Source organism: Phyllostomus hastatus, unplaced genomic scaffold (assembly GCF_019186645.2).
Source record: "Phyllostomus hastatus isolate PE091 unplaced genomic scaffold, TTU_PhHast_1.1 phas_contig_159, whole genome shotgun sequence".
Lineage (NCBI taxonomy): Eukaryota > Metazoa > Chordata > Mammalia > Chiroptera > Phyllostomidae > Phyllostomus > Phyllostomus hastatus.
In genome coordinates, this window is record NW_025333640.1 from 22,295,254 (window position 1) to 22,307,887 (window position 12,634).

Here is a 12,634-nt window from a genome sequence, read left to right on the forward strand (position 1 = left end):
AAGGAACAATGGCCTCTGCAAGCGCTTCTATCCCAGAGAAAGCTGTCCACCCTCTCACACCCAGCTCTTGCCCTGATGCTAGACAATTCCGTTCCTCCTCCTATGTCTCTGGTGCCCTTCAAGTGCTGTCCCAGAGCTGGAGCTCAGAGGGAGTGAGTAATTCAATGTGTGGGCCCTTTAAGAGGAACTGCCTGGGATTCTAGGAGCATTCCATCTCCTTCAGCCTCAATCCTCACTGGTTTTTACAGCCAGAAGTTATGGGAATTTCTCTTTCTGGCACTGGAATCCTGGGATGGGGGACCTGGTGTGTTGCTGGAACTCCCTGCTCCTCAGAGGGGAGTGCTATAGCTGAGATATCCCTCCCAATTTTCCTCCTCCACACATGGAGCCTGTTCTGCTCCATGATGCAGCCTGTTCTGCATCTCCGCCCCTCCTACCAGCCTCGTAGTGGCTGCTTCTTTAATCCTCTAGTTCAGCCAAACATCAGGAGGTTCTCAATAGTGGTTGTTCTGCAGTTTAGCCGTAATTCTGATGTCATTGTGGAAGGAGATGAGCACTGTGTTTACCTCTGCTTTTCTCCATTCTACATCGACATGAGCTAAGTAATTTTTGGAAAGATTCACGTGGGATGTTTCAGGGCACTTTTACCTTAAGAAAATCTGTACTTTTGTAGAGGATTTGGATATTTTAACTAAAAGAATAAATTCACTTCTGTATTACTCTTGAAAACATACATAAGAGAGATGTGCTCTGTATAAAAACACAGACAATTCCTGATTTACAAAGACCCACAACTCACAAAGATAGAAAGCATTATGGCTAATGCTGTAACCTGAGTCTCTAGGGTTTTCATCCACTTAACTACTCTACAATTTCTACTGTCTTGTCCCTAATTAAGATTCAAAGACAATAAATGAATTTGGGGCTTGAGCTCTTTGTAATACATCAAATATAGTATGGATTAATTGGCTTATTTGCTTAATGGAGAGCCTAAGAAAAATAGCCACCAATTATATACTATGAGGCAATTCAACTAACAACGTTAACAAACTATTGAAATCCAACTCATCTGCAACATGGTGCAATCTGTATAGTGAATGCTTAGTTATTACAATACAATCAGAGGGGTGTGAAAAACTAACACACCTCTCTTGACATTTGTTGGTATAAAGCAGTGATTTTCAACTGGTGTGCTGCAAGACTTTTTGAAACATGCGACATCAGACATTTAGTCATGGCACTGACCTTTTTTCCCTTAGATTGTCAAATAAAAAAACAACAACAGCCAACACAACAATAGTCATCTGGAGTGAATGAATCAAAATTACACCTATTTTTTTGTCAGATTGGCAAAAAATACATATTTTTGTTATGCCATGGAATTTTAATAATTAGTGTGTGTCTTGGGAAGAAAAAAGCTGAAACTCACTGATAGAAAGTATTAGAAAGACAGCTGTAGGGACAAACACATCTATAGCAGTTCTGCAGCTAAATATATTCCGAGGCAATATATTTCTTCTTCAATTATGTGTTATCTATCAATAAGCACTTTAGTAGCTTTTTAAAAACCCTCTTCCTACTGGCTTTTAAAATTATATTTATGTAAGAATCAATAATAAAACAAAATGCTTCATTTACTAATCGTATTTTTATATTTAGATGGCATTGTGCTCTTATGTGTCCATATAATTGCAAAATAATAATTTGAGTAACATATAAATAGAAACTCTTTGAGCCAGGTAGGATGGAAACATTAAACAAGTACAAACCTTGTAGGTGTTTAGACTCCATTTTCTAACAAGTTCTAACTTTTCCATTGCAGGATTTTTAATTTCGTCTGCTAGAACAACTGGTCCACTTTTTGTTTGTGCTCTCTGGCCACCTGCACGATCATAAACACAAAAGATAAAAACACAAACCAGATAAAGACAAGTAGGGAAAGAAAATAAAACACTGAGGCTGTTCAAATTAAACTACTCATGCATTTAAAAAATGAAAAGGTTCCCACCAAGTGAAGGAATACAACTTCCTGGAATCACTGAAGAAAATTTCCTAAATTTAAAAAGTATTTCCATTAAGCAGAAATTCCATGTGATTTGTCTTCTTAAAAAAATGCTGCAATCAGCCTTGCTTTCTAAACAAGTGCTGTTTATTTTAAGAACAATAAAAATTTCCACAATTAACCTTATAAGCTTTGATCCTAAGAAACTGTGTCAGGAAAATCTGAAAGGCCACACACTCCTCCTGTACAGTGATTTCCTTTCATTGTACTATGTACTGCACTTTCACCTAACAACAGAATGTTCTCATAATTTTGGAGGATTTAAAAATACAATTCAAATTTCAAACAGTCATTAAAAATATTTTACCACCAGTACGAAAGGCTGGGTTAAGACAAGACCTACATTGTACCTCCTCTCTTAAAAGATCCCGCTCAAAAAAAGCTGTAATTAATAAAGGCAGTATGATGCCCTGACATAAAAACAGCTCTACAACTACGTAGTTCCTAACAGTAAAATGTTTTTCACAGAAGAAAATATTTAATAAACACTTGTGATATTAATGACTTGGGATAGAAACTTTATAATAATTTTAAAAGGATAATGAAATAAGAAATGAGCCCTGGTAGAGCTTAATGGATTGAATGCTGGCCTGCGAGCCAAGGGGTCACTGGTTCAATTCCCGGTTGGGGCACATGCCTGGATTAGGGGCCAGATCAGGTCCCCAGTGGGGGCCGTGTGAGAGGCAACCACACATTGATGTTTCTCTCCCTCTCTTTCACCCTCCTTTCCCCTCCGTCTAAAATAAATAAATAAAATCTTTTAAAAAAGAAAAAAAAACAAGAAATAAGAAGAGAAAAAGTACTAACAAATGGTTTTAAAAGTTGGCAAAAATTTCTTTTCTCACTCCTACAGCCAGATCAGCCTTTACCACAGTTGTACTATAATCTAAATAAAAAATTATATATATATAAAACAAAACACATTTAAGAATTTACAAAATTCTCAAAGGAAAAAAATACAAAATGTTGATGTTTCATATTAAAAGAAATTCAGAGTTCAGTTTTTTCCTATTTTTATAGTCCAGTGACATTAAAGTGCAGAGGTAAATTCAGTGCAAAGAAATGGAGTTTCTCCCAAGCAATTCTCATTGGACAGAATTGGTAAATTTCATAGTATTTTGTTACAGTCTGATATTTGTAAGCTGAGGTTGAAAACAGGGAGACACAACCTTTTCCACGTGACCCATTCCAAACAATGAACCACCCAACTGTTGAAGGCTCCTTCCTCGTTCAACTGAAAACAGAGAGCAGAGCTGCAAAGCTGAGAGTTAGGATCAAATAAGCAAACCTACATTTCCCAGAACAAGGAAAGGATGATTTAGAAAGAATAAAAATTTACCATGTTTTTAAATCTTAAAGTGAATTAAATTTCAAGTCTGAGATACAGTTAATAACTTTTAAAAGCCAGAAAGATAAGTATGGCTAGAAAGATCATTTCCCTTATTATTACAAAAAGAGAAAAAAGAAGCAGCAGCCACTAAAAAAGTCAGAACACACACCTAAGAATATAAAGCAAGTGATTATGAAATTGAGTAAATTAGTTTAGCTGCAGCGGTAGCAAGAAGGCCTTTATCCAATCAGTGCGGTGAATACCTGCGGGAACAATTACATCACTTTCTTGCTGAGCCAGTTGACTAGCTGCAACCCTGCTAGGAGACATAACAGATGGCAATGGTGGTGCTGAGGAACCTGAAAAGGGTAGACATTTAACTGTGAAAATCCTTTCCCTCCTCCACATATTGTACATTTTGAATATAGGTTTACTGACATTGCCTTTAAAATATTCAAAAACTAGGATTAAAAACTGGAATTAATATGGTTGAGTTCTTGTATAAATTTTCCATCACATTCTTAGAGACCAAACAGAACACATAACTATAAGAAGAAACTTGGCAAGAACATGTCTAAACAGGACTTTACGTAGACTCTGCTACGTTAACATCGATTACTAGAATGTGATTAAAGCGCCACAGTTGAATTATTTAAAGATTAAGTAAATATTTTATAACTTGCTACTCTTACATATGAAAAAAAAGCTCTTCAAGTAGAAATCCAAATGGCATGTAATACTGTACAAAAATTATAATTACAATTTACAGAAATGTGAATGAATCATAGCCTTTAAAGGACATCGTAGCCACAACTTTCAAATCATAAATCAAATGTAACATAGTGTGGGTCACATTACCATTCATAGTATGAATGTAAGGGACCTATCAACTATATCACCTGGGAGCCCATTAGGAATGCAAAATTCTCTGTCCCTTAATTCTATGGAGCTTAATAAGGCCCTGACACTTAAACACATGAAAACCTTAATTTGGACTGGATCTAACATTTAAAATCCAAACATGCGATAGACCTAATACAATGGTGTCACTTTTCAAAGTGAGGAATACCTGTCTCTTTAAGTCTGTTAAACCATAAAATTTCAAACTGGAAGGGATGAGGGAAATCATCTAGTCAGACATTGAACTATAAGAGAAACAAGGCCCGGAGAGGTTAAAACAGCTTCTTATTAGAGCCTCGGATGTTCTGAATCCACGCCATAACACGCTCATTATTAAGTTTGATACAGAAAACACCAATCCGTAAGTTACTCGTTGAGGTGGAACACACTTGACCAGGTTACCCAGGTTACCATTTTAAACAAAGGCAGTGTCACTACTGTCCAAGCCACAGGGATTTCTATTATTTCAGGGTTAAATAAGAACGACCACTGCACTTCCGTTTCTTGATGAGTCCAGGAACGGAGCTGTCGTTCTAGTTATTACTGTTTGTTAATCTTGTATAAGGAATGATCCCATGAGATAACGTGAGATCTGTTTAATACACGTAACAGTGATAGAGAACTTTCCAAACTAAAATAGAAAAAGATGAAGTATTGAGGAAACTAGTCCTTCCAGTGTTTTGCTTTGTTTGTGTGCTTTACTTTCAAGGGTAATTATCACTTCTGTGTATCTTCAACCCTTTAAATCACTAATTCAGACTAGTTACTAAAATCATTCACTAATACCCAAAAAAATAACTGTTAAAAGTCTAAGATATTTCTAATTGACTAAATTCGGGGTATTACCTGTTTCATCTCAATAAGAGAAATCTAGGCTATGAATATATGTATACAATGATCAAAACCCCATTACAACAGCTCTGACTGGTGTAGCTCAGTGGGTTGGGCATCGTACCACAAATGCAAAGGTTGCCAGTTTGATTCCCAGTCAGGGCACATGCCTGGGCTGTGGGCCAGGTCCCCAGCTGGGGGAGCAGGAGAGGCAACCAATAGATGTTTCTCTTGCACATCCATGTTTCTCTCCCTTTACTTCTCCCTCCCTTCCCCTCTCTCTAACAAAAAAATAAATATATATTTTTAAAAATCATTAGAACAAAACTTGGGTACCAAGCAATCTTACTTCACTCTTATGAGCTTTGATTTAATCATGGTTTCTACTAATAATGAATGATTCCACAACACATGTGTTAGGCAGATTTCAGTATTTGTTTCTGTTAGGCTGAATTTAAGTATAGTTTCTTCTAAATTTGCTCTAGAGATGAAAAAGTAAATGGCTAATCCTCTTCTGCAGTAACTGTTCAAGCACTGGTCATTCGGAAGTCACCCGTCATTTTTACAGAGCGCTAACATGGCCCCAACTCCTTTCATGTTTTCCCCTCAGACCTATTGCCTCAATTTCAACCATACTGCTTTTTCTCATGTTCACCCAATGTACCCCTAGATGCCTTAAAGCAAAGGCACTTAAACCAACTTTCCAATAAATGCTTAATTAATCTGAGTATGGCAGAATGATTCTCTTTTTAATAGACTGATTAAAAATGCAGTTTGTGTTAAAAAATGTTTTATAAATTCAATTCAAAGACACACACAAATTACTGCCATTATCATGAAACATATTTTTATTCCAATTTGAAGGAAATGGATGTATCTATAAGTAAGTGAAAATAATTGGCGTTCTCAGGCTCATGTATAGCAGTTTATATTGGGTAGTTGATTTCAATTATTGTACAATATAATTCCACTTAAGGGGAAGAAGATTAAACCAATGTCAGCTAAATAATTTCATTGAAAATACTTAAAATGTCTTAATAATAAAAGTATTTTTATTCTATATTGGTATTTAAATTTGGAAATTGGTGATTGATCCAAAAATGGTGGTGTCACACTATACAAAGTGAGCCTTGTATCTTCAAGCACTCAATTTTGTTCACTCAAATACAGAATACTATTATCTGCAAGAGGGCCACAGACTGCCAAGGGATGGAGATAACCCTTTTGCATTTGTGAAGTTATAATGTAGTTATTAAAATTAATATACTTCATTATTCTATAATCTACAGCTACTAATTTAGCTATAGCTGTCAGGAAAATCCATTTTTTACATCAAATGTTTATATGGTTTTATTTTCTTTCGCTTATGTGAAAACAAAAAACACTTTTAAAAGGTTGTTAATAGGCAACCTTAAAAAGGAGGCAAGAGCATTAAAAAGGGGGCAACGTTGTCCTTTATACTGAAATACACATACACATGGGATATGTGCGGAAGAGCTGGTGCAGCAGGTCCAACTGCTTATTCTTAAAGAACCAACAAAACCGGCCCTTGGGTGAAGTCCGGAAACTTAAATTTTGGTGGGATTCTCCCCATTCCTAGAATGATAAGACAGGCTCACTGTGTCTAACCTGTTCTCTGAAGAGTGTGGTCTACGTTAAATACCTGCTTTCCCTCTGGAATCTTAGTACACGCTGGGCAGAGGATGCCCATGTGAACATTCTCCAATGAGAACCCTGGTTAGCCACATTTCACACATTTGTCACAGTTCTGCCGGGTGTGTGTGTGTGGGGGGGGGGCGGGTGATTAAGCACGTCCTGTGTGTCTAAACTGGAAGAAGGCCCTCTCAAGCTTATGCCTACTTCCCCCCAGACTGCACCTCAGGCATCCTTTACCTTTGCTAAGTGTGCTTGGTATACTTCTGCTGAAGTAATCACAGCAGTGAGTATGACTACGTATCACAGGTGGGAAACACAGGCCTGCAGGCCAAATCCGGCCCTCCACCTTGTTTTATAACACCCAGCACCTTGCTTCTACCCAGTGGCAGTGCCGAGCTCCTTGCCCCTGGTTAAGGAATAGTTACATGTATACAGTCCTAAAATTACATTCCGCCCTTTGAAGGCAACCTCGAGGCTGAAGTGGCCCATGGTTAAAATGAGTTTGACACCTCTGCTACATATACTGAATCCTGTGTCCTCTTAGCAGATTACTAAATATGATGGTGGTCTTAGAGACCTCCTATATAGCATATATAGTCAGAAAAGTAAGTTTTGTTTTCCAGTGCTTTGAAATAGGAGTATGTATTCATACAAATCAGTACTGACTTATGGCTATAAATTTTGTGGTTACTAGATAAAATCATTTAAATTTGTATTATTATTTAATTCTTGAGTTTTTATTTCAGTATTTTAAAACCAATTTCTATATAATAATCAGTGAAATTATGTACACTGATCTATTTATATGAAGAAGACTACTGAAACAATTCTTAAATCATTTAAATTGAAGAGAAAAGATTATGTTTATAATTGGTGTTTTATCACTGAATTAAAGGGCTCAATTTTTATGCTTTATTAATAAAGGTAGCATTTGATGAACTCCCATCATCCACCCCACCCATCTTTAAAAATATATGGGCTCTTACCTTGAAATGCTCCTGCTTCAACAACCCCCTCTTTGGTACTGTCAAAGCCATGAGATGTAATTTGGGTTTCTGAGAGACCAAGTCCAGCTGGTAATGAACGCTTCAAATCCTTAGCAACATTTGAATAAAAGAGAAAATCTTTGTAAAAAAAAACCCTCACATCACATTAACAGTTCAGGATAAGTGTGTCCGTTTAATCAGATCTTAAACTATTTGTTCCTCTAATATGTATTATTTCCTTATGCCGTCACAGCATTCTACAATGATGTACAATGGCAGCAAACTCAGCAAGATTTGCTATTAAGAGGTACGGTGTACATCAAATGCAAAATACTTTCACTATTCTAGAACAAAGCAGCAGGTAGATATTAAAATTCAATTTTCAAATTTCTAATCTATTGATACATCAGGAAAATCATTTTAAAGAACAGAATTGAGATGGCTAAAAAGCCATATCTAATATTAAAAAACTGACAGATGTGTAATATAATCATAATGAGCCTGGCTAATGATCAGTATAAACAAATCATCCACTTGCAATATTAATTTCCCTTTTATTTTAAGGTTAGCTCAGTAAACAGGGCTTCTCTGAATTCAGTAAGAATGAGATAAATTCAAAGGCTCTTTAAATTTACATTAAGTAAACTAGCTTACAGTTGGAACTTGACCTAAGAAATGTAATAGTCAACGTTCAGCCTTAGACACAGAAAGCACACACGCGTCTGCACCAGGAAACACATTGTCGATTACAAGTCCTTTCACTTGGATATGAGGAATTATCTAATTTTCATAATCAGAGTTTTCTTACCTTTTAGTGCACCATGAACTTGTCACTATTGTGGAAAACCAATAGGATCTACATAATAACAAGTTAGTGATGCACTAAAAGATAAATGTCTTTTAAACCCCTTTCCTAATACTTTACCACACATAATGTAATTACAAATTGAAAACTCAGAACACTTTGAGTTTTCTAATTTGCAAATTTAAAGCTTCATATATATATATAGTCTCTCATAATTGACAAATGTTTAGAGGGCTTTTCTTGAGAAGCTCATTAATTTTGCCTAGGCAATTACTTGATTGGGATGGTGGGCCCTAAATAACTAATGAGATCAATTCTCAGGTGATTTATCAAACAGCATCTGACACATGTGATGTTCTCTCCTGGGGACACTTGCAACCCCCAGTGCAGGGCACTCCTGCTCTTCCTCCGAGGGCATCTGACAGGTCCTACTGTCTCCTTTGCCGATCCCTCGTCTCCTCACCCTCCAAATCCTGCAGTGCCCCAGGGTTCTGTTGGAGGACTCGTTCTCCTAGACTCATGTTTTGGGTGATCATATTGTTTCTTCTGGCTTTGTGTTTTACCTGGGTCTCCCTTTTAACTAATATGTCTAATCACACACCTGTCATTTCCACTTGGATTTCACAGAAGCATCTCAAACTTTATGTCCCAAACTAATTGATTATATACTAAACCCACACCACCGGAAAAGAGGGAAAAAAAACAAATAACCTCTAGCTTTTTTATTCCTTTCAGTTAATGGCATCTCTATTACCAAAATATTAGTAAAAAATCGTAGGACTTATTTTTGACTCTTCTTTTTCTCTCATACCCACATCCAAACCATCGTCAGATGCTATTAGATCTGGATCAAATCAATTCTCCCCACCTCCACTGATACCACCCTGGTTTAAGCTAGCATCCTATTTCACCCAGATAATTCCGAGAGACTCCCAACTGGCCTTCTTGCTTCTGCCCATGACACAAGCCTCTAACTCCACACGTCAACCCAAGTTAGCCCCTACACCAATCTCCAATAGCCCCAATCTTGTGTGACACAAAACCCAGTCTTGAAGGGCCACATGATTTGACTGCACCTCCTCCTAGCTTCTCAGGCTTGCAGTCACAGTTTCTTCAAAGAGAATAAACCTACGTCTATTTCAGGGCCTTTGTACTTACTATATTTTCTTTCTGGAATGCTCTTCTACCAGAAGTCCACAGGACTGCTCCTTTAGCCAGAGGGGCTTTCCCTCAATGTGTAAAACAGCAGCTCCCACAGCATCTACACTGGCATTCCCTGCTTTGTTTGCCTTGTTTATTTTTTTCACAGCAGTTACCACCAAGTAACACAGTATGCATAGATCTGTTTATTTTTGTCTCCCCTCTCCACATTGTAAGCTTCACAAGAGCAGGAAGGTCACCTATTTTGTTTACTGCTATATATTTAACACCTTTAAGTAGTGCCTGAGATATAGTAGCTGCTCAATAAGTATTTGTTGAATAAACGAATTTGTTGCGTGAACTAAGGACTTATGACTCAACACCATTAGATTAAGAAGTTGCTATAGCAATAGTTTATTTTTAAATTTAATGAGTATTTGCTTAATCCTACTATATGCTAGACTTTCTGGGAAAAGAAAAAAAAAGACACAGGCCTCTCCTGACTGGAGAGACAAGATATACAAACATTAACATAAAAGTTGACATTAGTACCAAAGTAAAGACAATAACCATCAGAGGAGTTCAGAACAGGGACTAAGTCCATGAGAACTAAATGGGAAAGACAAAAGTACTGCTTGAGCTCTGAAACAAGGGCGTGTTTACAGAGGAAACCCACATTTAGTGAGCACCGGCTTCCCGGAGGCCACTTCTCCAGACACGACAGCCCGGCGCAGTGTAGGAAACAAGGTCTGCCCGCGGCAGACTCACCTGGGGGTGGAGGGAGGAGACTGACACAAACAAATCAATGGGTAATGACACATCAGGTGACTAAAGTGCTGGAAATAAGTAGTAAGTACTTACTATAAGGTGCTTTTTTTTTTTTAAGGCAGGATAATAGAGACAGAGTGATGGGCAAAGGGTGCTACTTCAGGTGGGGTACTCCGGGAAGGTCTCTGAGGAGGTAAAATGTGGGCAGGATACTGACCAAATGAGGGAGTGAACCATGTGCCTTTGTGGGGAAAGAACAAGGACTTAAAAGGTAACAGTGATGGTGTACTTCTTAACTGAATGATATACAAGTAGTATTCGCTGTAAATGCACTTCACTGATATATGATTCACATGCTGTAAAATTCATTTACAGAGTTGTACAGCCATCACCACCAATTTTAGAACATTTTCATCATCCCGGAAAAGAAACTTTGCAGCCATTAGAAGCCACTTCCCGTTCCTACCTTTCTCCAGCCTCTGAGAACCACTAATCTACTTTCTGTTTCTACGGGCTTCTTTACTCTGGACAGTCATATAAATGAAATCATACAGTATGAGTCTTGCAGCATACTGGTTCAAGGTTTACTCATATTGTAGCATATGTCAGTAGTCCATTTCTTTTTATGGCTGAAAAATATTCCATTGTATGGATATAGCACATTTTGTTTATCCATTCATCAGCTGATGGATCATCACTTGGACTGTTTCCACGTTTTGACTGTTATGAATAATGTTGCTATGAACATCAGGTGTACATGTTTGTGGCTGACTTGTACGGTAATTCTATGTTTACCTTTTGAGGAATTGTCTGACTGTTTTCCAAAATGGCTATACCATTTTACACGCACTATGTTATGGGGGTTGTAATGTCCCCATATGCTTACCAACGCTTACTATCCTTTTAATTATAGCCATCCTAGGAAGTAGTATCTGAATGCAGTGTTGATTTGCATTTCCCTGAAGACTAATGACACTCAGAATCTTTTCAGGTTCTTATTGGCCATTTGTGTATCCTCCTGGGAGAAATGTGTCTATTCAAATATTTGGCTTTAGTTTTGGTTGGGTCATTTGTCATTTGACTGTTGAGTTGTAAGGAACAAATACTTTATCATACATACGATTTGTTAATTTTTTTCTGTGGGCTGCCTTTTCACTTTCTTCCTCATGGTATTCTTAGAAACACAAAAGTTTTATGAGTTGATAACATCCAATTTATCTATTTTTTGTTGTTTGTGCTTTCGGTGTCATATGTAAGAAACTCAAGTGTCTAATCCAAGGTCGTTAAGATTCACATCTATATTTCTCTTCTAAGAATTTTGTAATTTTAGTGCTTAACATTTAAATCTTTGATCCATTTTGAGTTAATTTTTTAAAGATTTTATTTTGTTTATTTTTAGACAGAGGGAAAGAGAGAAAGAAAGGGAGGGAGGGAAACCTCAATGTGTGGTTGCCTCTCACATGCCCCCCAAGTGGGGACCTGGACTGCACCCCAGGCAAGTTCCCTGACTGGAAATCAAACCAGCATCCCTCTGGTTTGCAGGCCAGTGCTTAATCCACTAAGATCCACTAAGCCACAACATTCAGGGCTTGAGTTAATTTTTGAGTATGGTGTGAGGTTTGGGCCCATCTTCATTCTGGACATGTGGGTAGCAAATTGTCGCAGCACCATTTGTTGAACACCATACTTTCCATGTTGAAAATTATCCTAGCACCCTTGTTAGAGCTCAACTGAACATAAATGTAAAGGGCTATTTCTGTCCTCTCAAATTTTGTTTCATTGATCTATATGTCTTCCTTATGCCAGTACCATACTGTTTTGATTATTACAGCTTTGTAGAAGTTTTAAAATCAAAAGTAGTGCATCCTACAACTCTGTTCCTTATCCTGGGTCTATTCAATTTACATATAATCAGTTTGTCAATTTCTACAAAAAAGCCAAATGGGATTTTAATAGAGATTCTGCTGAATCTGACCAATTTGGAAAACACTGCCACCTTAACAAATTAAGTCTGATCCACGAACATGAGATGTAGTCTTTCCATTTATTTAGATTTTCTTTAACTTCTTTTAATAATGTGCTACAGATTTCAGTTCTAAAGTCTTGCACATTTTCCTAAGTATATTCTTATTTTTGATGCTACTGTAAATGTAATT

At 37.2% G+C, this 12,634-nt stretch overlaps 1 protein-coding gene across 3 annotated transcripts in view; it reads right to left on the reverse strand.

Annotated features, from left to right (window-relative positions):
- The window catches only part of ARFIP1 (ADP ribosylation factor interacting protein 1), a 79,578-nt gene that overhangs the window by 39,409 nt on the left and 27,535 nt on the right, over nucleotides 1-12,634 (reverse strand). For 2 of the 3 annotated variants that reach the window (XM_045831656.1, XM_045831655.1), the window contains 3 exons: nucleotides 7,766-7,874; nucleotides 3,656-3,751; nucleotides 1,770-1,882 (listed from right to left, as the gene is read on the reverse strand). In XM_045831656.1, coding sequence (XP_045687612.1) covers nucleotides 1,770-1,882; nucleotides 3,656-3,751; nucleotides 7,766-7,874 — 318 coding nt within the window. The remainder of the gene's footprint in view (nucleotides 1-1,769; nucleotides 1,883-3,655; nucleotides 3,752-7,765; nucleotides 7,875-12,634) is intronic. The other variant, XM_045831657.1, reaches the window with a different exon arrangement.